Source organism: Apteryx mantelli, chromosome 7, assembly GCF_036417845.1.
Source record: "Apteryx mantelli isolate bAptMan1 chromosome 7, bAptMan1.hap1, whole genome shotgun sequence".
NCBI classification, from domain to species: domain Eukaryota; kingdom Metazoa; phylum Chordata; class Aves; order Apterygiformes; family Apterygidae; genus Apteryx; species Apteryx mantelli.
The window spans coordinates 23,016,054-23,039,695 of record NC_089984.1 but is presented as its reverse complement, the minus strand read 5'-3'; the positions used below and the strand labels follow the sequence as shown (position 1 = coordinate 23,039,695).

The following is a 23,642-nucleotide window of genomic DNA, read 5'->3' as shown; positions in this document are numbered from 1 at the left end:
TCTTAAACTGCATAGCAGCATGTGGATGGACATAGGTGGAGAAGGAGTACAGGAACAGCCAGCAGCTAAGGCTGGGTCAGACCAAGGCTTTATCTATGCTAAAGCCTGTCTGACAGCACTGGGGATGAGTGTAGGGCCCACACATCTGGCTGCTTGCAATAGCCTCTGTATTTGCTGATGAAGAGTCAAAAAGGCAGAGTTCAGGAGACAGGATATGGCTTTCTTCATCCCTCCAGGCACAGCCTTGGATGAAGATGAGGAGAAGACTGGGCTTGTGTGGGAGGCTGTAGTAAAAATTTCGGTTACATATTTCTTGGTGGAATTAATTGGTAAATCCATGAAATTAAAGGCATAATTCTTAGGGTGAACAGAAGATGAAGAATTATTTGGCATTAGATGGCAGCACTGAGCACTGGGCTGCAGGATAAAGCAGTCTGACGTTTTAAGAGCAGCATGTGGGACACAGCAGGAAAGAAAAGAAAGAACAAATTTCTGGGACTCAGGTGTCATATCATCTGTGTAGGTATCCAGCTTCAATAGGCACAAAGGCATCAATCTCTCGGTGCGATTTCTCTGGCAAGGAGCAAATGATTTTTAGCACAAGTTCTAAACAAACACCCGATGGATTTACCCAAATATCTGTAGCCTTGCCATACACATGGTGCAACTGTTACAATTTTGGCAGGCTCAGGTATATCAAATATGGCCCATGTGATTCTGCATCATAATGTAATTACACAGCAGGTGGCTAGTTAGATTGTACAACATAGTGTAATCACTGCGGCAAAAAGTGTTTTCAGACAGAGAGAAGAAAGAGGGTCTGCAGAGCACCTGAGAAAGGAGCAAGTCTGCGACACCTCAGCCCCTGCAGCACAAACCTTTGCTTGGTGAGCAGTGATCTGGAGGGATCTCTTTGTATATTAAGAAGATCTGAATCCCAACAGCTCTCCTTGGGCTTTGGCTAAGCCTGCCAGCGGCAGAAAAGGAGCGGGGGAACGTCCCAGATCAGTTTCAGCTCATCTCTTGCTGTCTTAGGGGCTCCAGCCAAGTGGCCTGGTCACAGACCACTGGAGCCAGCTGCCCCCGTCAGCTTAGCTCTCAACAGTGAGAGTTAATGGTGGCTTATGTCTGTGGGTGATTAGGAGGAGGAGGAGGCCTTCCTCTCCAGCTGTCCTTGCTCTCAGAAGAACAAGCCTGGTGTGCTCCCAGCACACAGGTCTCTTGCCCAGACTGGGAGCGTTGGTTGACCTGTGATTGCACAATGCAACAGGATTTTCTCACATCGACCAAACAAGTCTCTTGGCCCATATGCAGTCCAGTGCAAAGCCCCAGAAATGTCCTGTCACTCTGGAGATGACCTTGCTGCAGGTCCTTAGGAGTATTTGACCCCTCAGCAGGGCCTTAGGTCTGCAAACCCTTGGGAGTATTTATTCTCTTTTAAAAGGTGAAAATGCAACTGATCCATTGCATTGTCTTTGTGCAGTGCTGCCTGTCACTGGGGCTTCTCATTTATGGTTTTGGTTTGTTTGGGAAGTAAAAAGATGGTTAAAGTCTTTAGGGAGCAAAAAGAAGGATAAGGAAAGCAAATGTCTGTAACAAGGTTGACTGATTTGATGTTCTACAAGAAAGGCCTTCCTCTGTACAACTAGAAGAGAGCAGCAATCTACTGGTGTCACTGTAAGCTCTCCCAACGCAAGAAAATATTGGAAGAAATTGTTAGGCAGGGTTCCTAAGGGAAGGGTTTTTTTTTTTTTTCCTCTCCTTTGAGGACCATTGGCTATGGGTGCGTGATTTGGACAACTCTCCTTTAGGGCTTGCTCCCAGCAGTAACAGTCTGCTGCCGGACTGTTAAATGAAAATAGACAAAGTGGCTAAGTACAAAGGTTATCCTGAGTGACACGGCTCTCTTGGTTCCTCTTTGGTTTTGCGCTCTGCCTTTAGAACCAAAAATGTTTCAATGCAAATATTAAAGTTTCTGGCCTTATCGTCATCAGTGGGATGATCATAAATGAGTATTTCAAGGGTGCAGTTCACCTTACCTAAGATTCAACCCCAAGACATTCCTGTCTGACTCCATTAACTCTAGTGGGGGGTGCAGACAATCAGATAAGATGTAGGCCGCCTGCTAGCTGTGGAGCCTGTTATTTTGAGATATGAGGAACGACCCACATTTTTTTGTCAGTGGGTGTTAAGGAAAAAATGGACAGAGGTGGGTGGAGAAGCGTATAAAGAAGGGAATTCATATTGCTCTTTTGATTCTTCTTTTTTGTTGAAATTTACTGAAGCCAGTGCAGTCAGAACCAATTTATCAGATTATTGCTCACACACTGATGGGGCAAGTGTAGAATTAAATGAAGGCTGAACATCCATGAAGCCAATAGATGACCAATTTCCATATATATCAATATAAAATTAAATGAAAAACCAATACCTTAGCCAAGTAGCTTAAAATCCTTTTTAAATTTGTATACCGTGGTTAGATAAATTAGCCAGATAGCTGTGTTTTTTTCTTGTGAATATTTGCATTAGTTCATCTAAGTTTGTTCATCACTTTCAATTGCTCTTAATCATTCATCAGTTAAGATTTATTTCCTTTCATGAAAGCCCAGGCTGTCTTGCCCTCTTATCCTTGCTACTTTTCAATCTGTGCTTGGAGTCAAGGGAGTTCAGGGCATAGCAGTTCACTCCGTAGTGTTCCTGTTTTAATGTGTAATAACATTCAAAGGTCATGGCAGCCTGCAAAATGCATCAGAAATGCCTCCCTGACCTATGTAAATCCCTTGTCTGCCAGTGGCACAGCATGGCTGCCACAGGCCAGGTATAAGGAATGAGGCAGGACCGGACACCTAGGGGTGCCTGTCCCTGCACCTTTCTCCTTTGCAGCCTGCAGTCCCTTCCGTGCTCTCAGGAGTGGAGCCGCGCGCCCTCTTCCCAAGAGACCCACCCCCTCCGCCCAGCACAGTGCCCTCATCCCTGGCCCTGTTCTCTCACATGTTTAGAGGATGTAGGTATTGTCTTTTAACTTTTTCTACCTGCTACCCCTAGACAGTTCTTGCTTACTAAGATTTTTACGCTGAGGTTTCCTGCCGCAGCAGCCTTGAGGACTTTGCCTCTCGCATGACTCTGGAGAATGACAACAGATTCATGTTGCTTGAAACTGCTCTGCTGGGGTTGTTTTTTACCCAGAGCTCCCTCTCCTCTTGGCCTGCTAGTACATAGCCTGTGAGGCATTTACAATTCAGGACTTGCACTTGGTGATTGGACTGACGATTTTCTTCCTTAACGGCTCATCTCCCCTAAAATAGCAGTCTGTGCTCCATAAAATGTACTCAGTTGGACCCATGAAAATCAAATCAAATTACTCTGCATCTAGTGGTGGCACTAGTCACAATGTCATAAGGATGAATCCAGTTATGATGTTGAGACTAGGCCTTGAGAAACTGGATTCAGACTTAGGAAAAACACTTTATCTATGCAAAACAGGGGCAGTGATACTCCCATTCTTAAATTCTCTTTTATTTAGGCTGAAGTACTTACAGGCAGGCCTTCACCCTCACTTACTCTACAGATGCCTTCAAGTACAACTGGATCAAGTATTAAATAACAGTCTCTCCTTAATAACTCTTAGTCTGAGGATTCAACGTACCTTATATTGACAGGTATAATGAAAGAGGTCATTGTACTTTAAAAAGGTACATTGAAAGAGGTCATGCTTTTTAATAAAAGCTGCTTTGTTAGTCTGATGTTGGATCCTTTCAGCCGATGCCTGGATTAACTGAGTTCATTAAGAAACATTTAACCAAGCCATTTGCACTGACAAATCAAATATCCCTCCTGCCAAGTCCTTGTGAAATATCATATAGGCTGTGCAAAGTGTCTGTTTAGCTTCTTGTTAGTACTTCGTTTTGCCTCCAGTGACAGTATCATCCCAGCTATTGAACACTAACAGAATTTGTTGTACTGTACCACATATGGATCAGTGTGTATATTTTGCCTTAGCACTACTGGGAGATTTACTTCAGTTAATGACTCTTTATTTGAAAGTCATACAGGAGGAAGGCAGGGAAAAATACCCAAATGTCGATTTTTTTTTTTTAATTGTCAGGTTTTTTTGAAATGTCATATTTTTAGACATCTTTCAAGTGAGGAAAAATAAATCACAGGTATGTCAACCTCTTCCACTAGTCCAACTGTGTTTAAGCCAAATGATGGTGAACATCTGTCATTTTTATGACAGAGAACGCATTAGGCACTGTCGTTGCTAGAGGAGATGAGCTGCAGCAGAGGAGTCTTTACCTGGGTCTTGTTCACCCAGTGGTCTCACACATTAAATCTGCAGTGGAGAGGAACGGAAAAGCTTGTTACATGGTTTGGCTATGGGATGGGGCAAAAGAATGAAGACCTGAATTAAGACAGCTGCCACAGAAGAGAGTGGGCCATGTGGCCTCTGAATCAATCACTATTAAACATTAAATGAAACTCAAACACAATGAGTATCTTAGAAAATCTCACTTCAGCATGAAGTACACAGATATTTGCTTTAATCTTGTGAACTCTGGCTTTGGTTCATTCATAAGTTCATTTTTTAATGTTGTTTTCCAAGCCATTGCTGCTTGCGTCCTGCCAGAGAAGCACTGTCTGTACATTTGCTACCCTAATCTGCTCATCAGTTCATGGAGGTCTTGTCCCTCAGGGGATGCAGGTCATGAAAGATCAGGCTGTATCAGTTCAGCTGTCCCTGCCAGAGTTTTTCATGGCTGACTTCCACCATGGTGAGTAGAGAATAAGGTCCCAGAAACTCCTCCTCAACCCTGCAAATTTTCCTTCTTCCTGTGCCACTGTGTAGCTGTGTTGGCCTTAGCACAGCAATGCCTTGGGGTCTCTGGTGAAGGCAACCTCTGGTGCTCCGCTGTCTCCATGCTTGTACCCGCAGCCCCACTGCATACTTACCAGCTTGCCACTACCTCCTTCTTCAAAGAAACACCCCTCATTGACAGTGCCCTCCACCCTGTCCTGTGCTCTGTGCACTGCTCCTTGACTTGTAGTATAGTAAACACTATAGTAAACACCCTTTCCTCATTTCCTTCCATTTTCTGGCTCACTCCTTCTTTCTCAAGGTACTTTACATTTCCTCAGTTACTATATAGAGTCAGGAAATGTGATGAACACTTTTACTGCACTTGATGTATTTTGGCTTGATTAGAAAAGCCTTACTGACAGACAGATATGAATACCTGTAAACATGAAGTTAAAATACTGTTGGTCTCTAAAATATGCTCCATCCAGAAACTGAAGCCTCCCAGATGGTAAGAAAATATATAAATCTGCCTGTGTGAACTTGTACTGGAAGTCTAGGCTGATGAAACAAATAGCAAATAGCATATTCTCCCACAAACATTTGCATTGTAACATGCTAGTGGTTTCTTGTGTGATATTAAGGAAATTACCTTAGCCTCATTTGCTACACAGTCAATGGGTAGATGGTGTCATCATGGTGAAGAAAGACCATCCTCCTTCTAGAAATGCCCATTGCTGGCTGTGCCAGTATGTGAGATCACTTTTTAGGGCTATTCTGTTTCTATAATTTTCTCTTTTAACTTTCCAAACTGTACTGCCACTCTGTGCTTTTGTTTCTGGCAGGACTGCAAAGCATCGTGAAAGCATACGTTAAATCGGTTGGTGTTATCATCAGTTACTTTTCTCTTCAAGTTTTAAATGCATAATTTCATTTGCTTTCCTTATAACTGTAGCTACTTGATATCACCAAGTACAGCCAAAGTTTCTGTTACTTGATAATTGCTGAATCTTCCCTTCCACTTCTTTATCTCCCAGGGCATGAGCCTTTCAGATGCCCTGCTGTGCAGTGTGGTGGTTCAGGAGGAGCTCAGCTGCCTGTGCAGCTAAGGCAGGGTGGGCAGCTGGGAGCAGCGACCTCAGGAGCCCTACCATGCTCAGCCATCTCCTTTGCAATTTGGCAGCCTTCACATTTGTGCGCCTCTCTACCTTGGGACTTACTTTCCCATTTCCTGACTTTCTTCTGCCTGGCTTGGGGAAGGGCCTACTCTTATTTGATGCTGAACATAGTCTGGAGCTAAGACACTTGGCCCTGCCAATGGGTAACAGCAGTTGCATAATGATTTATTGTTGGTGGAGTCCCAGTGCCGGGTACATGTTGGGAGCCTGTGAGCTAAACTTCCTTGCCCTTCTGGAGGCTGAACAAGGTCATAGCAATCTGCTATTTATTGAAAATCCCTGATGAACAGAAGCCATTTCATTGGCTTGATTCTTGTTCAGATGAGTTGTGCTTTGGGTTAAATGAGTTTGTTCACAAATGTTTAACCAAGTCTTTTGCACTGGCTGGTGAAATATTTCTGCCATCATCTGAAAAATAGCAATACGGTTTGTATCTTATCTCTAGTGCTAGCTGTGTTACATACATATGTGTTACACAAGTTGTTGAATGGTGCAGTGTTGACTGACCCTTGTTACATTCTAATCACGGCAGATCCTTTGTCTAATTGCTGTCAGAATAAAGGCAGGGGTTAACACAGTCAATTTCTACAAGGAAGGAAGGAGAGTCCTTTCTGAAAGAAATAAGGTTTTAGCAGCTGAGATGTTGTTACTCACAGCAGAGCAGGCAAGAAGATGTCCGCAGGCCAATCTGCGTAATGATAATACATTACATCTGACAATACAATATATCTGGCTATACATCTGATGATACAAGTATTATCCAGCCTTCCCAAAGTGCTTGAACAGAGCAGACAGTCCAGCAGACCTTAGAAGAGACTGGAACTTGCACAACTGGTGATGTTAGAAATGTAATTGCATGTCCTTGCCTCCCAACTCATTGTACAACATCCCACCCTCAGGGACTCAAGGGGCATATCTGTCTTCTTCAGAAGCTGGATCTTATTTCAATTCATTTGTGGTATCTGTGTAATTACATAAGGGTTAATCTGCATAAAACTGTTCTTAGGTCCCTTGATACCCAGCACAGTCCCCAGTGCATGGTTAGCCAGAGGGTATGTATTCTGACGTTGTAATGCTTATATCCAGGCAGCCTCCTTTGCTAGGCAGGAGTTCAAACATTCCTTTGACAGCAAATAATAAAAGGAATACAGATTGAAACTTGTCATTTTATTTGTATCTGGGAACAGCTATTGGCTAATAGCCTGTACCCAACTTTGCAGTATGGAAATTCAGGATCCTGAAATTTCCCTAGGATCTCTAATTCCTGCCCTGAAAATGCTGGGAGTCACATGTGTTTTCCAAGCAAATGTATATCTCTTTCTTACCTTCTCTTTCTTTCAGTGTGAAGAAGAATAGCTGGGAAAGGGAAGTAGCCATCAAGTCCTGTTGGTCTTCCCTTCACTGAGAATGTGCTTTAGCTGAAAAGAAATAACTTATGGCAAAGCATAGCTGAAACAAGAGTGTTGCTAGGCTACAAATACACTTGAAGAGGCTGTTTTGGAGGTAAGATGGTGGCATTTTCTCACAGTCCCAATCCAAAAGATACCAGAACTGAGTGAATTAAACAGTAAGAAATGTAGGTCCCAGATTAAAGGCTACATATAAATACAAAGGCTACGTATAAATACCATCCCAGGAGCAAGCCCATACCCACCATGAGGCAGAGCCAGCAAAGCAACAGCCTCCAGAAGACACGTCCAGAGGGAGGCCTGGATTTTGAAAGTCTGTGCAGCGCTTCACACAGTGGAGTCCTGCCCTGACAATTTGAGCAGAAAATAGCACATGCAGCCAGAGGACAGTGCATTTTGCAACGCTCCGGCATTTGCTTTCATGCCACACTGGGAGGAAAGCAGAATCTTTCAGGTGCTTCTTGTGAATGTGAACTGCCTCAGGATGGGTCTTTCCCACTCAGAAAAGCCTGGGGTTTGGTTCTTGTCTTTCTCTCATCAGAGGTGACCCAAGACCTTTTGCATTAAAATCTCTTCCCAGTGAAACTCACAGAGCCCTCCAAACAGTTCTAGTTTTACCCTAACACCACTTTGAACTCTTCAGAGGTATGTGGATAATGAGATAATAAAAAGGGCATGTCTGGACATGGGAGTTAAGCCATGAACAAAGCCCTGCTTTTCCAGTGCATTAGTATTCACAGCAGTTGTTTACCCATAGGGATGCAGTAGGGGACTACAGGGCACCTTGTCTGCAAAAGTCAAGGGGGAAAACAATTGCAGACAACTTCAGTTTTTCCTCTATGGCAATGACCATCCCAATGTCACCATCCTTCCAGACACGGTCTGGAAGGCTCCCCTCATTTTCGCTTATATACTCACTTCTGGCTTTTAAATACATGAGTACCTTCAGTGTGCAGTATTCAAACCAATGTTCATTGTATCAGAATTTACAAGGTTGTTATTTGGTAAAGAACATCATTAGGACTAGGAGAGATGCACAGGGAATCAGAATCACCTTCTTCAAAACAGCCAGACATCTAAATCTTATTAGTGTCTCTTCAGTGAGTGATTCATTCCAAATTAAAATAGGTGCCTAAGAAAAGTCAGATGTCCCACTCTCTGGAGGTATCAGTGTCTCTCCACTAACTTGAGGTCTAGCTGATTTGTGCAGTTACCTTTTTAATATCTAAATTTAGATGAGAAATGTTTCCTCCTTCTTTGCTGGAGAATGTGCTAGTCCTCAGCTAATTTGACTAAGAATAAAATATGCCCAGCCTTTTCATTATGTTTTGACAGCTCAGTGGAAACCATGGCCCAGTGTTCACAGCTTCTCTGGTCTATTCTTGTACAAATAAAAGTGTAGATGTGAGCACTCAAAGAATGGTCAAACTGATGCAGACTCAAGGTCTACAGCATCAGGCTGGAGCAGGAATGAAAATGCCTTTCACAGCTCATTGACATTACCTGAGGGACAAATAAGAAATAGAATATATCCTCTAAGTTTTAACACTCCCTTCCAGTGTCACACCATCTAAGACTTTGTATCTTTTTTTGCCATGTGTCTCAAAAGCCATAATGGGATGGGCTGAATGTCAGCAGTGGGCAGAGCTGTTCTCTGGCCTGTTTTGCCGGCCGAGAGGAGGCCAATACTGTGGTAGTTTGGGTGGGATTCTCCTCGTCTGACAATGGTTATCTAAGAATGTGGCTCCTTTTCTACTTTGTGGAGAGAAAGAGGCACTATTAGAGGACAGTGACACCCATTTAGTGCCCCCACCCCTACAGATAGATGCCCATGGGAGGGCTGGGGCCAGTTGCTTTCCTTTCTAGACAGCTGTTGCTGGTGAAGTGAATCCTGCCCATTGGGATTGCCAAAAGGATGCTGTGTAAATGTGGGCCTGTCCCATCCCTCGTCTCTCAACCCTCCCTCCTCCACGTCCTGTTTCCAGCTAGGGGGAGTGGTGGAAGCAGCCCTGCCATTTACTCTCTCCGCCTGGCACAACTTCGGGATGGTGAAGAGCTCTGAGGAGCAGGCTCCGCCAGCCCTGCACTACACGGGGCTGCGTGCTGTCCATGGACTAGGCTGGCAGTGCCATGCTGTGGGAATGGTTTGAATGGGAGCCTGTATGTTCTGTGCATTTTTGAGGTCTCAGCAAACTGATTGATGTGTCTCAGGGAAAGGACAAAGGGCCAGAGACCCACGTGTCTGAGGCAAAGAGCCACAGAGCAGTCAGAGTGCAAGCAGAGCCTAGAGTGAGGTGGAAAGGCTTCTGCACTCATCCCTATTTATAGGGTTTTTTGATTCCTATGAGGATGAGGACTGGGAAACAATATTTCATTTAATATTTTATATTTTATTAACTATTTAATATTTATTAAATTGATCATTCTGCTAAGCTCTGATCATGGTGCATTTACCTCGCACCCTCAACTAGTTTCCAGAGACATCTTGAAATGTAGGAGCTGCACGCTGCTGCAGGACTCTGTGGTTCAGGCAGAACATGTAAACTGCTCAGTGACAATACAAATGCTATAGACAATGATGTGATTTGTCTGGTTAAAACAGCAGACTAGGACAAGCTGAGTTTATTCCTCAAAATTCTGCATGTGTGAGTACAATTGTGTAATTTCATTCCAGAAATGGAGGTGAAATATCTAAAAAGAACTTGGGGTGATGCCACAGCTCCTCCCTCCACTGTGGTCAGATACTAGAGTGACTGGCAGATGTTACCCTATGTGTGAGGACAAACAGCAAGAGTTTACACATATACATTGCAGTAGGCTCTAAATATTTCTGTTTTCTGGTCCATCATGTATGTTGGTTCTCTACCATTCACTACCTTTATTCTGTAAAGGAACACACCAGGACAATATTACTATATTTATAGGTCCCAGTTGTCACAAGGACTGTTACAGGTCTTAACATTGCCAGTCCTGGAGAAAGAAGTATTTCAAGTTTTTTTTGACAGCACTAGAAGCTGATTTCTTTTGTTCTATTTTACACAAAGAAACAGAAGAGGTAAAAAGTTAGCATATGTAAACAATTACTTCATTCCTAGTTTGTTCATTTTTATCTTGTGCAGATTAATAAGTAATCTCCTATCTCATAGGAAACAGAAAGGTGCCATTGGCTGATTTTTTCAGGTGCTTCAGTGCTAGAGCATATATATATATAGAAATGGATTTGCAGGTCCAACTTCAGTTTCTTCTGAAACTTGACATCTTTTCTTTGGCCCACCATGGAGCCCCTGGCAATGACCACTATTTTCTTGATGACTTGTTTCTCATGCCTTCTCTTTTCAGCATGGAGAAGTAAATCTCAAACAGGGAAGCAGCCTCCAGGTCCTTTTGCACTCCCCTTCGTTGGAAGCATGCTCCATCTGAACCCGCGAAACTTGCCTCAAAGCCTAGAAAAGGTAAGGGATTGTCTCTTTTCTTCCTATGTTGTCTCCATTGCATTTAAAATGAAGTCCAGTGCAGATGGGCTCTCAGCTTAATGCAACAGACAATGTCAAAGCTGTATTGACCAAATGTCAGACTCAAAACTGAAAAAAAAGCTTTCTCAGAAATATGTGCTTCTGAAATCTATATAATGTCTATTATAATAATCATAATAATGATGAGTGATCTGCTGACCTCACGGCAGTACTGCAATTTGCAATGGCTTTGCAGTCAAGGTACTGATGCTGTTGCAGTATTCATGGTACTTGTGCCCGACTCCACAAAACTCTGGCAACATGACCTGGCCCTGGTTTGGGGAGGACCCCCCCACTCCATTTTGCTGCCTCTTCTTCCTAGCCGATAGACATGATCTCCTGGAAGGGGACATAGTGAGTGAAGCAGAAAAGTTCGGAGGTGAAGGGTGCTCTCCATTTCTTCTCCCAGCTAATGGCACATATTTGTCAACCAAAACCTGTGTGCTGGGAGTGCTGCTGGAGCACCTGTTACTTACGTGACTGCATGGGGAGGATGGCAGATGGAGGAGAAGGGTCTCTGGGCTTCCAGACGCTTTGAACTGAGGTCCCCTCCACCAGGTGAAAACCCTTAGGGGCAAATCCCAATATCCCTGGGAAATCAGACCAGCTGAGAAGCTCTAGGCTTCACCTACAGGCCCAGCAAATCCACAAGTTTTACCAGTAGTGTGGAACATGGTGGCATTGTAGTATTTTGCCAAGTATGAATACTTGGAGAGGGAGAGGGTCAAGCGGTAACATAGCTGCACTGGTCAATAGGTCATGTAATAGCGGGCTTTTCAGTACCAATGTCAGCAATCTACTTCAGACTCTACTGTTCAGCATTCATTTATCTGCCTCCACATGGCAACTTTATACCAGAAGCATTGTTCCTCAAACAATAATGTCTGTGGAGAGCTCAGAGGTGTGCATGCTGGGCACTGCTAAAAAGAAACCCTTGTAGATTAAATATGCCTGAGCCTATATTTATTCCAACTCTTCTCTCACACACCCTTAACAGTGACTGAGATTCTGCTGAGCAAAGCAAAATCCCAATTTTTCCAGTACAATGACTACATGCCTCCAGCCTGGACATTGTTAACCAGTTTTACGGATTGGTGCATAAGAGAACAGACAGTCTGTCACAGTGGTGTGGGATCCACATATATTTCCAGAGTTTAAAAAACAGAAAAAGACCCTTTGTATGAAGTGCTAGGGCTGACAAAGCTGCTTCAGAGCATTCACTTCTTCAGCGCAAAAATGTAGTGGTGGCTAGCATCACTGTGTGCATCATCAAACATACACATATGAGCTTCTTTTTGCCTCAGTGCTTGTGGATGTTGAGAATCATAAGCACCCTCTAAGCATCCTGCTTTATTTTAGAGCACAAGGTTATTCAGTTTCCTGCTATAAAAAATAGGACTTTATCTAGCTTGCTCTTAAAGACTGAACATGAGGTGTTCCAGGTCAGACCAAAAGTCCACGTCCTTTTCTCAACTGTAAGCAGATGCCTGGGAAAGCGTATGTGACTAGTACAAGGAGTCAGAGACTCTTCCCTGGTATACTCTTCCAATTTCCAGAGATTTGTGGCCCAGAAACTTTTAAAGACAAGTGTGGTGTGTTTGTGTTTGAAAACCCTTCATGGACTTCTGTGACCATGCCTAACTGTTTTTTGAGGCTGTGTAAACTGTTGTTATCCACTCTGTAGCAAGGAGTTCCAGACTGTCCTGAAGGCCCTGTGAAGAATCATTTCTTTTTGTGGGATTTGGACCTGGCACCTCATCCTTTCCAGTCATACCACCCACTTTTTGTATGGCTCTTCCCTCTTCCTCTGGCTGTAATTCATGGTTTAAAGATTTCTGCGTTGCTACTAATCAATGCCATGTCTCAACAATCAGACCTCTTTGTTATGAAATTCTTTTTGCTTGACTGACATTCAGAAATGGTATTTTTTTATGTTCTTTCCTGCAGCTCAGCAGGAAGTATGGTCCTGTCTTCACAATACATTTAGGCCCAAAAGAGATTGTGGTGCTGTACGGCTATGATGCTGTGAAAGAAGCTCTGATTGATCAGGCAGATGAGTTCAGTGGAAGAGGTGTTCTACCACTGCTTGTCAAATTCTTCCAGGGAACAGGTATGTTCCTGGTAATCTTAGCATGCAGAGCTGATGCTTTCAGTGCTTCAGGAAACAGCTGAGAAGGCAGTGAAGGAGGCAGTGTGGGGGATTTCATTTATTATTGTCAGGTATAAAAAATGAAGAATGAAAGACAAACAGCCCAACTCTCTACTTGGATCCTTGAGTAAATGGGAACTCCACACACACACTCACACTAAAGTTGTTTAAGGCCCTAGGCTGGTTTCACTGAGTTCCTTGTTTTTTCAGCAGTCTTCAATTTCTGGCCAAAAATTTTGTTCATGAAGTATGCCTGTAAGATCTTTCTTTTACTTTCCCATCTCTGAAAATATTAGCGATACATAGACGCTAAGGAATCAGCAAAAGTCAAATTCCAAAGTACAATAAAGAGGAGTTAAACACAAAGTACAATAAGAGGAGTTGTGCCAGTAAAAGCCAGGCCCTGGGTTCATTCAGCAGGGCAGTTCCCAGTATGGTATTTATCCAAGTAAACAGCTGATCCAGTGTGTACTACAGGTTCCGTGGTATGAAGAAAACAGAAGGCTAGAAAGCAAGAGGGAAAACAGAATCCCCAGGATTTCCATCCAGCCTCACCCTCAATAGATGCATTTAGTCGCCACAATAAGCAAACAGCTCTTTCTTGTAATGATTGTTTCAGCAGAGGTCTTTTAGAGAAAGCCTTGTGGCATCCAATAATGAGGAACACCATCCCTTTTCACAGACTACTTCATACTCCTCCTTTCCTTTGTCCCTTGTGTTTTACTCAACCTGCGGCAATTAGAAGGATCAGATCTGCCACCTCCAGAACTGCAGAAAGTTAGGTTTTTGGGCATACAGCAAGTGCACAGAATTGCATAGAATGCCACAGAAAGGTGTCTTTGCATGTCAAGTATTTACTGTGCAACTCTTACTAGAGGAAAAAAGTCTGTCTCCTCACAGAGCCTCTGTTTTTCCTTCCTGTGTCAGGCATTGTGACCAGCAATGGGGAGACCTGGAAGCAACTCCGACGATTTGCCCTCACTACCCTGCGTGATTTTGGGATGGGGCGGAAGAGCATTGAGGAACGGATCCAGGAGGAAGCTCATTTTCTGGTGGAGAGGCTTAAGAGCACACGTGGTAGGACACGAACTTTGTGGCTACTAGGACAGCCTGCATGTCTGCAATGCTAGTGAAGAGTGTGGAGATGCTTCACCAAGTGCATGACACAGAAAGTGGGCATATGGCTGCTGATTTTGCTCCCTGACTCAAGGGGTCTTGAAGAAGTGGCTGATGGGATAACTAATTTTCAGACATTTGATTTTGGATCCAGTCTTCTGAATACTAGATAATACTTCCCAGTTCTTAGGGAGGGGATGATGGGGAGAGGGACTACTATAGGCTGTTTTCTAGGACAGGGCATAGGGTAACCCCACTGGTTTCACCCTATAAAAGCCTTTTCTGGTAGCATATCAGCCAAGACTATTTCTTCTAAATACCTCCCCGGAGAGTGGCACAGTGCCAGCAGGGATCACAGGCTTAATTTCTGCAGCCAGCCTTCACATACATTTATTCTGTAAGGAAAAAAGCAGACAGCCTAAAAGGATGCTTGGAACATCACTGTTTCCGATGAGCATTGGTTTTGGTGGGATTCTCAGGGCCATTTCTAATAAGCAGTCTGTAAACTAGACAGGCATACATCAGCTGATAAGGGACCAAGGCACTCACACCAGTGTCCTGCTGAGAGCAGAACAAAAGACTTAAACCATTTAAACAGGAAAATCTTCACTTCTAGTAGAGAAGAATAAATTGGATAAGCCCTTTATCATCCAAAGGACTGTGGGACTCTAGCTCTTAAATGGATGCAAAACTTTCCAATAGTGTCAGGGGAGGGAACAATGGATTGAAATAATGAATGCAAGATACTGATTTTGTTCCAGAGCGGCCCTTCAATCCTGGCAACTTCCTAGTCCATGCTGTTTCCAACATCATCTGCTCCATCGTCTTTGGGGATCGGTTTGATTATGAGGACAAAAAATTTCTGACTTTAATTGAGTTGATGGATGAAAATAACAGGCTCCAGAACTCTATGCAAACACAGGTATGTGCAAAGTTTCATTTCATTAATAAACTTATAAATGATTATAATATTTTATTAGTGAATATTTATGTAATTCATTTTTCATTGGGGTGGTTTGTCCTAAAGTAGGAGAAGATTTTTGAAGGCCAAAAAGGCAGTTAAGTGACCAATTCCTGACTCTTTTTTCCTTAAGGACTTGCCATTGTATGTCCAAAGGAGGATATCATTGTAAAAGTAACTAAAATGTAGTGAAGTCTTTCCTTGAAAATAGTGACACCATGAAGTTTGTAAAAGGCATTAAAATCCAGTTGAATAATAAAGACCTACTGTTCCAAATGGGTTTAACTGCCCTATTTTCATAATCACAGTTAAGGGGTAAACTTTGCTGCATTCAAATTAACCAGAATGTGTTTTTCCATCATTTTATTTTTACAGTTATACAATTTCATCCCAAGTATCCTGGAGCACTTACCCGGGCCTCATCAAAAAATGGCGAAAAATATGGAAGCAGTTTGTAAATTTATTTCTGAAATCGTAACAGCCCACCAGGAATCCCTGGATCCCACCTGTCCTCGAGATTTTATTGACTCTTTTGTTATCAAAATGGAACAGGTAGTGTAACAGAGATACCTTTTTAGATTACAAGAAAAACACTGTTTGGAACCCCAGCATCTTCTCACAGTCATGACGGGGCACTCTGCTCTTGCCAATAAAGACGGAAATTTGTTTTTCTTGGCACATCAGCTTCAGTCTGTCCTCTCCATTTTCTTACTCAGAATTTTTAAGACAGACAAACATAGAACTAACAATGACATGCAGCACTAACCAAAGTTAGGAAAGCTGAAGGCTAATTTGGTTGATGTAAGTCAGTGTTCCTCCCATATTAAAAAAGGTTTATGATGTTATTCAGTAAAAATACTGTAATTGCTGGTGTTCTGGAGAGTGAATGTTGTATTTCTAAAAGGACATTAGATGTATCTAAAAACATGTATGATGGGTACAGGACCTTCCTTTGTAAACAAGTTTCTTAAGCTTTGCCCTCAAACAATTTGCCAAATCTTTCTCCAGGAGAAAGGGAATGCTCATTCAGAATTTACCGTTGAGACCTTGACCAGAACCACACTTGACTTGTTCCTTGCTGGAACAGGGACAACCAGCATCACACTAAGATATGGACTTCTGATTCTCCTGAAATACCCAGAGATACAAGGTAATACAAAAGGGAATAAATAACTGAAAACTATTTTTTTACATCATGGAATCAATTTGAACAATTCATGTCATTACCGCAAGTGGCAATGTTCCCCTGACTAAGGAAACATGTATTTACAATATGGAATGTGTATCAGTCTTAGTTCTGTTCACAGTAGAAAGGTATTAGTACACAGTATATTCATATACTTCTGGTGTGCCAAAAGCAAGTTTTGCTGTAAATACAGGATAGGCCTATGCAAACAGATGGGAGACTTGTCCCTTCAACACTTATTTCCTAACAGAGAAAATTCACAAAGAGATTGACCATGTGATTGGCCGAGACCGAAGCCCCTGCATGGCAGATCGGAGCCAGATGCCGTACACAGATGCTGTGATCCATGAAATCCAGAGATTCATTGATTTCCTTCCACTTAATGTCCCACATGCTGTGACCAAAGACACCATGTTCAGAGGCTATCTTATCCCCAAGGTCAGTTCCACTGCTTCTGAGAAAAGTCATAATCTCTTGCCCCAAAAGAACAAAGCCACGATGTGTTCTGTTCATTGTATTCTATTTTCTTTTCAACCACATTTAAATGTGATATAGAATCATAGAATAATTTAGTTTGGAAGGGTCTTCTAGAAGTTATCTACTCCAGCCCCCTGTATTTGAAAAGAGCCTTTCCATCCTCTATGTGAAGAGGGAGATAGAGCTTTCTAGTATTTCACACAAATGTAAGCAATCAAGCTTTTATATTTGGAAAAAATATTCAATATTCTAACCAGCCTTACCTTTAAAATTCATTGCAAAGCATCTTTGCCATACTTAGTCTCTGCATAAACTGATGGCACACATTTTTACTCACTGAATGCTCATTTTAAGCTGGTTCAACTTTGACTACTTAGATTAAAAAGTTCTGTTAGCTTTTTACAGAGTAGAGGAGTAAAGGATCATGAATCAATGATCAGTAACAATGCTTTTCAAGCTGTGCTCTTTTGCTTAGGGAAAGAGCATTTCTAACCTTCTAATAGCTATGGATTAAATAGAGATTCATTTGAGCTGTTTCCTAACTCACCAGGATTTTCAAATCACATGTGCATGTGTAGACTTAGGTACCCTAACCACAGTAGCCCAGAACTCTGCTAAGTTTTGCATTGTTCCCTTTCAAAAAATCTGTGAGATGGTCACAGAGCTTACACAAGCCAACAGAACAGAAGAAGAAGGCAAATAAGAGCTGGAGCTTCCTGCTCTGGACTTCAGGGCTAGCTGGATACTGATTCTCTTCCTATACCAAAGCCTATGAATTCAAATAATTTCAAAGCTGGGAAGTTGAGAACTAAGGTCTCAGCTCTGGAGGGAGGCAGATACCTCAAACTAATGGTCCTTTGGAGGTGTTAATATGCACTAAAACTGGCAATGGTCTAGGCCTGTGTTTCCTTTTATGAATCAGTATTCCTGCTTCTTACTTGTTATAAAAATAATTGCTATTGAACGAACTGCATCAATGAAAAAAGGTAGCCAGTTAACTCTCAGATATAAACAAGTACGGTTGATCTCAGTCAACCATTCCTAAACTTCTTGCTCAGAAAAAAACTGTTATTTCCTAATACTTTAAATCTCACCCAAGATTTTCCCCTGATGGCTCTTTTGGAGTTCTATTAGTTTGTCTCATGCAATTTTAATCTTGCTACTTCTTATTGAAGGCTGTATATAGTGGGTCCATGTAGGGAACTTCTCAATGCCACTTTCCTTTAGAGTATCTCTGCTTTAATTTTCTTCTCCTCTCTTTGCTAATGCAGGGCACCATGATATTCCCTGTGCTAAGCTCTGTCCTATATGACAGCAAGGAATTTCCAAATCCAGAACAATTTGACCCAGGACATTTCTTAAATGCAAATGGTACCTTTAAAAAGAGCGACTACTTCATGCCATTTTCTGCAGGTAAGTAAGTACTCTATTTCAGATCATAGGCTATCCTCTCCTAGAGACTCTCTGAAGATTTCAGTGGCTCTGTCACCATGGTCTACACAGTGACGTCTGGTGATCTCCTGTTAGAGTCACTTCTGGGCAGCTCTAAGCCCTGTACTGGAGTTCCAATTGATTTCATCTTTTACCATTCCAAAAGCTCCTCCAATGGATTCTACAAGAAGAGATGCATGAAGTATAATCCACAGCCATGCCACTTGTCTCTCCAAACTTATTATCAGACAGCAGCACGACATGAGAAGCTGAAATCTTCAAATTGCCTTTGCCCACCAAGCACTCCCATATTGTTCTAGACACTGAGCCCCCTAGTTTAATTCATTCACTTCCCCAAAATGTCGTAGTGCTGCCTGTTCATTCTGAGATGTCTGAACTTTCATTAAGCAGTGATTAAAATAAGTTGCTAGAAAAATATTGCACTATCACCTCACTTTTCTTTATTTTTCCTTGCAGGAAAACGCATCTGTGTAGGAGAAGGTCTGGCACGGATGGAGCTATTCATATTTTTTACAGCCATCCTGCAGAATTTTACTTTGAAACCTGTTACGGATCACAAGGACATTGACATTTCCCCAATGATCAGCAGCCTTGCAAACATGCCCCGACCTTACGAGGTCTCTTTTCTTCCACGTTAGCCAAGTAAAGACAGTTGCCAACCCCCAAGCTCCTGAAAGCTCTGGTTGAATGACAATCATTTTCTAACCTGGAGATAATGAAACACTGAGACCATTTGCTAGATTCTTTATCGAGAGAAATGTCACACTAAAAAGAAGAAAATGTTTGTATGTATCCAGCTCTAAGGCAAGTAGGTGGTTGCACAGGGGAGGAGACAGCTCCTTATGGCAAAACTATACAGGCTTTCCTTCACACTTACTTCACCTAACCCAGGTTCCTATCTGGTTTCTGACACCCTGACATGTCAGGGTATGTGAGTTGGTGCTCTCAGAGCCCTGCCACTGCTGTCTGTACCACCTGATCCTCTCAGCACAGCAGGAACAGACAGTGACAGCTGTACTATAGAGTTTTTCCAGACACTGCTTGAGGTACATGTCTCTCCTCTGCAGTTTCATTTTTTCTGTGACCTATTTGTAATGGTAAGCACAAACTGTGTAGAACTATTTTTTCTGTCAGAAGATGACAGTCTTCCATCCTCAGGCGCTCAGCAGACACTGTATTCTTGCCATAATATATATCCTCTCCTTTGGTGGGGATAGAGTTTATCTTACGACTAGGCAGATGGGTTCCCTCTTATGTGATTATAATAAAGGTCCGTGAAATTACACTTTATATTGCAAAATAAAGAAAAAATAATAAACTGGATTGATGTTTTTCTGAGATCCTAGACAAAAGGGTTTTGGTGGATAACCTGCCTCCATATAACCTAGACTCCCAAATGTTTCCCCAGCTTTGTACATCCATGACTATTTTATTTCACTCATTTATATGAAATGCATTCTGACTTGAAGACTGAGCTGGTCTATGACCTAAAAAACTCTCCTTCCTCGTGACAATGTGAGAGTAGGCTGGACTGACCTTATTAGACCTATTAGAACCCAGACTGCAGTTAGAGTTGTCCATTGTGACAAAACAGGACAACTAATTGTATTGGATACACCAATTCTACTAAAACAATACTGGGACCCCCCACAGTGCCATTTACTAGAGTAATGGCAGCTTGCATCTTCCCATACCTCTATAAAGTGGGTAAAGATCACTAAGGCAATTTTACAATGCGATTAAAAAGTGTTTACATGAGTTGCCAAGCATACATGTACATATGTAAGACTGGCATTTCTTGACTAGATCACCTTCCCTGCAACATATAATTCATAGTGAAGAGAGGCAGCTGAACCTGTGCTACGTGGAAAAAGACAGCAACAGTAACATTACCACAATGGCATTAATTGTTTATGTAAAGCACCCCAAACTTCTTTTCCTCTCAAATCGCAAATACACTTGACATACCACAAGTTGGTAGCATAGCATTACAAAGGCACTGAAATATGAATGAAAGATGCATGAAAATGTCATCTGGTTTACTGCCATAAGTCTCCTTGCCAATTAAAAAAGAATAAAGCACAAAGTTCACATCTAAAATTTTCCCTTCGTGCTTTTTCATAATTTTGCTGGAGGTGAAGCCAATTGCTTTGGTTTGGAGTTGTACAAGTCACTATCTAGGAAGACAGCAATCGCCACACACGGTCTCACTTCATGCCCAATCTCAGGGTCTCCTACTGTGAATGTTACTTAACCTCTCCACCAGAAAATGAGCTTCCTCCTGGATCTGCTCCTCATTACTCTTCTTGCCCATCTCAAAATTTCGTAAGGTTGTGAGGGCAAATCAATGAAGCTGCTTCCACCACTCTGCATTGCTGAAGGTAATACCTGGAAAAGGAAAGAGCACATGACAAGAGGTACAGGATGAATGGGTTCTACAGCTGCAAGGAAGAGAAATAACTCCATCTCAGATCCTCAGTCCCATTCAATCACTTTTCTATCAAATTAGCCATAGTACATCCTAGTGCATTTATGCCCACTTTATGCTCTAACAATGGCTGCTATAGAACAGATCATACTTGAGCCAGCATGAAGTTTGTGGGCAGCTTCACAGTACACTAGTAAGATGTACAGTCTCACTAACACAAGATTAATGTTACACTGCTTCAGCAAGTGTCATCACTAGATCCTACACAATGAAAGTGGCAAATACCTATTGCCAGGTAAGAGATCAGGACCACCCCCATCAGGGTATGGTTTTGTGGTACAGCAGAGCTGCTCTAGCGGCTACCCAATAGTGGAGTATTGTAGCCCTAATAGTAGGGCAATCCCATGGCCAGCTCTTGGCCAGGTCCTCCAGCTGCTGCCTTTGTCCAGAGACCTGCACAGCTCAGGGAGTAAACTGGCAAACAACTAACCCCATCAAGAATTTAAAAAAGCGTGACAAGTTCTTTGCCTAATCAGCTGCTCACTGGCTCACCTCAGGCTCAGATGAGCACCAAGGGCCCAAAAAAGAGGGATGCTGGGAACATATGGCCAGGATCACAACCGTCAGTGGCAACTAGCCAATAGATCAGCTTAGACATATCCTCAAAGCACCCGTCAGCAGTGTGCACAGGTGATACTCAATATTGCATAAAAGCCACTGGGGCTATATTGACTCTTCAGGATAGTTTGAGTAGTAGAAGGAACTCCACTGTGCTACTTCGGTTCTGGGACTCACCTCCCTAAATGGAATTAGTTTGTCATGTAAATACACCAGAGATGTTCTGTACATGTGTCATAACTGTAACTCACAGCACTTATGTACTGAGACACACACACACACACACACACACACACACACAGAGCAAAGTATCCAACTTTCTTCCTGCTAAGGGATCTGAGGAGAGTTTTCACACTTGGGCTACTGCCTTTTCAAGTAATACAGAGTGTGCCTCACCTGGCTCCCTTCTTTCACCAAAGACTCTCAGCATGAGAAACACAGCTTTTCCACTTTCTGCAATGTGTGGCCCTGTTAATAGTTCCCCACACACATGAACACACTTTGGTCACTCATATTTCAAAACAAGGAGACCAGGCAACTGGTGTCAAGGACAGATAACCCACTTTCTTGCTTAGCTTGTGGCATCTAATTTCTATTCTAGGTGACTCCCTACCCCAGCTTCCCAGAATGTTTCATCTGCAGCTCTCTGAAACGCTACTTGTAAAGAAAAGGAGAAACCCTACACAGAGAGATTCCCTAAAAAGATGAGCAAGACGAGCTTGAGAGCATTGCATCCTGTGCTCTCTCACTGCAAGAATTGACAAGCTCTGAAGCCATTTAGTCTGAACTCTCTTGATAGACTAAAATGTGGCCTCTCATATAGAAGACATCATATGATAATCACCAGAATAAAATGATAGTACCTGCTGCAGGTTAGCAGCATGAGTAACTACTATGGGCAGTTAAGCTTTAACAAAGCTTTAGGTTGCACAGTCCAGGGACGACTAGTGAAGAGAACCTTCGGGAAGCAAAATGGAACTGGTCTTTCCGGGGCCAAATGTCTGAAAATCGGCCAAACTGCAAACTAACCTAGTTTTTGGTTTTTAGTATAACCTAGTATATGGTTTTTACATTATTTCTAGAAAGAGCAAATGAATATCTGATGTATCAGATTATATTCAAATACATTCATTTATATAATCCAATATGACTGTAATCATTCCTATGATTATATTCATATCTGATTATTTTACACAGATTAACAGCATTGTATTTTAGATGTAAAGACAATAAAAGAAGGGTTCTGAAACAAGACAGGGCACCAAAAACAACCACAGGCACCAAGCCTGTGGTCTTGCCATGATCCCCACTTTATTTCCTGCCATAATTCTCTGGTTAAATGCCTTTTAGCATTCTGCAGAGCAAACTTTACCTTTATATCTGAGCAGCTATTTAACCTTCTCACATTAATTTCTCATTTTCATTTTTTCATTCATGTTTCCAGCTGCAAACAGTTCATACTATTTTATTGCATGAATTTCCCATGCCATATCTGTATTGCATTGTTCTCTTCCTATTCCTTATGCTGTGCCTTTAAAATTTTAAGTAAAGTCCTTTAACTTGCTATCACATAATAGAGAGACCTATTTCTCTGGGGCAACTTGTCTGGACTCCTCTTGTTCCTAGCTCAACTCTTTAGGGGTGAGTGAGGGAGTCAGGGAAGGCAGCCAACGCAAACCAACAAGAACACAGTTGTGGCTCCAAGGGGCTGCATCACAATGTGGAACAGGGATGTGGAATTGGAGGAGGGTTGAAACTGCATCCTGGAAGCCTCACCTTATGCAGCCTATGGTACAAACACCAGTGTTATGGTAACCAATAGCTGCTCTTGGTTCCCCTGCGTAAAACATACCAATCAGACAAAAATCACTGGCTTCCAACAAACTTTGATGAATTGCTTTAATTTTTAATTCTTTGTGACCTGTGTTAAGGTTCAGTCTTGTTTTACTGTAATATCAGAAACCAGGGACAAACATTAATCATTAACAAACTTTGCATTAACAGACCCGGCCATATTTTCATCATATGCTAATAATCTTCTGTCTACTACTGTTGTTAAGCACAGCTTAGATGTTTTCCCTGTGATGCAAAACTACAAATACAACATAGTATTCATCTTCAGGCCACTAAACACTTGTGATTAGCATCCCACTGGATATCTTTTAACATTTCTATTGAACCCAGAGCTCCAGGTGAAACAGTGTACTCCATTCTAGAAGAGTTATTTTTCAGATGCTGAACATGTTGCAGTTTCTACTAATGATTTAAGATCCCATTCAGAAGACCAGGATGCTTCCATAAAATATTATTCTAAAGGTTGGACCTGATTTCAGAGGAACCCATTGGAACAGCTGGGAAGAA

General features: G+C 42.3%; 1 protein-coding gene across 1 annotated transcript; it reads left to right on the top strand.

Annotated features, from left to right (window-relative positions):
- The first annotated feature begins 10,657 nt into the window (after positions 1–10,657).
- LOC106497784 (cytochrome P450 2H1-like) lies at positions 10,658–19,996 on the top strand. Its single transcript, XM_013958783.2, has 9 exons — positions 10,658–10,834; positions 12,842–13,004; positions 13,971–14,120; positions 14,921–15,081; positions 15,496–15,672; positions 16,129–16,270; positions 16,557–16,744; positions 18,055–18,196; positions 18,692–19,996. The coding sequence occupies exons 1-9, from the start codon at positions 10,658–10,660 to the stop codon at positions 18,871–18,873; spliced, it is 1,482 nt and encodes a 493-aa protein (XP_013814237.2). The 3' UTR covers positions 18,874–19,996.
- The last annotated feature ends 3,646 nt before the right edge of the window (positions 19,997–23,642 follow it).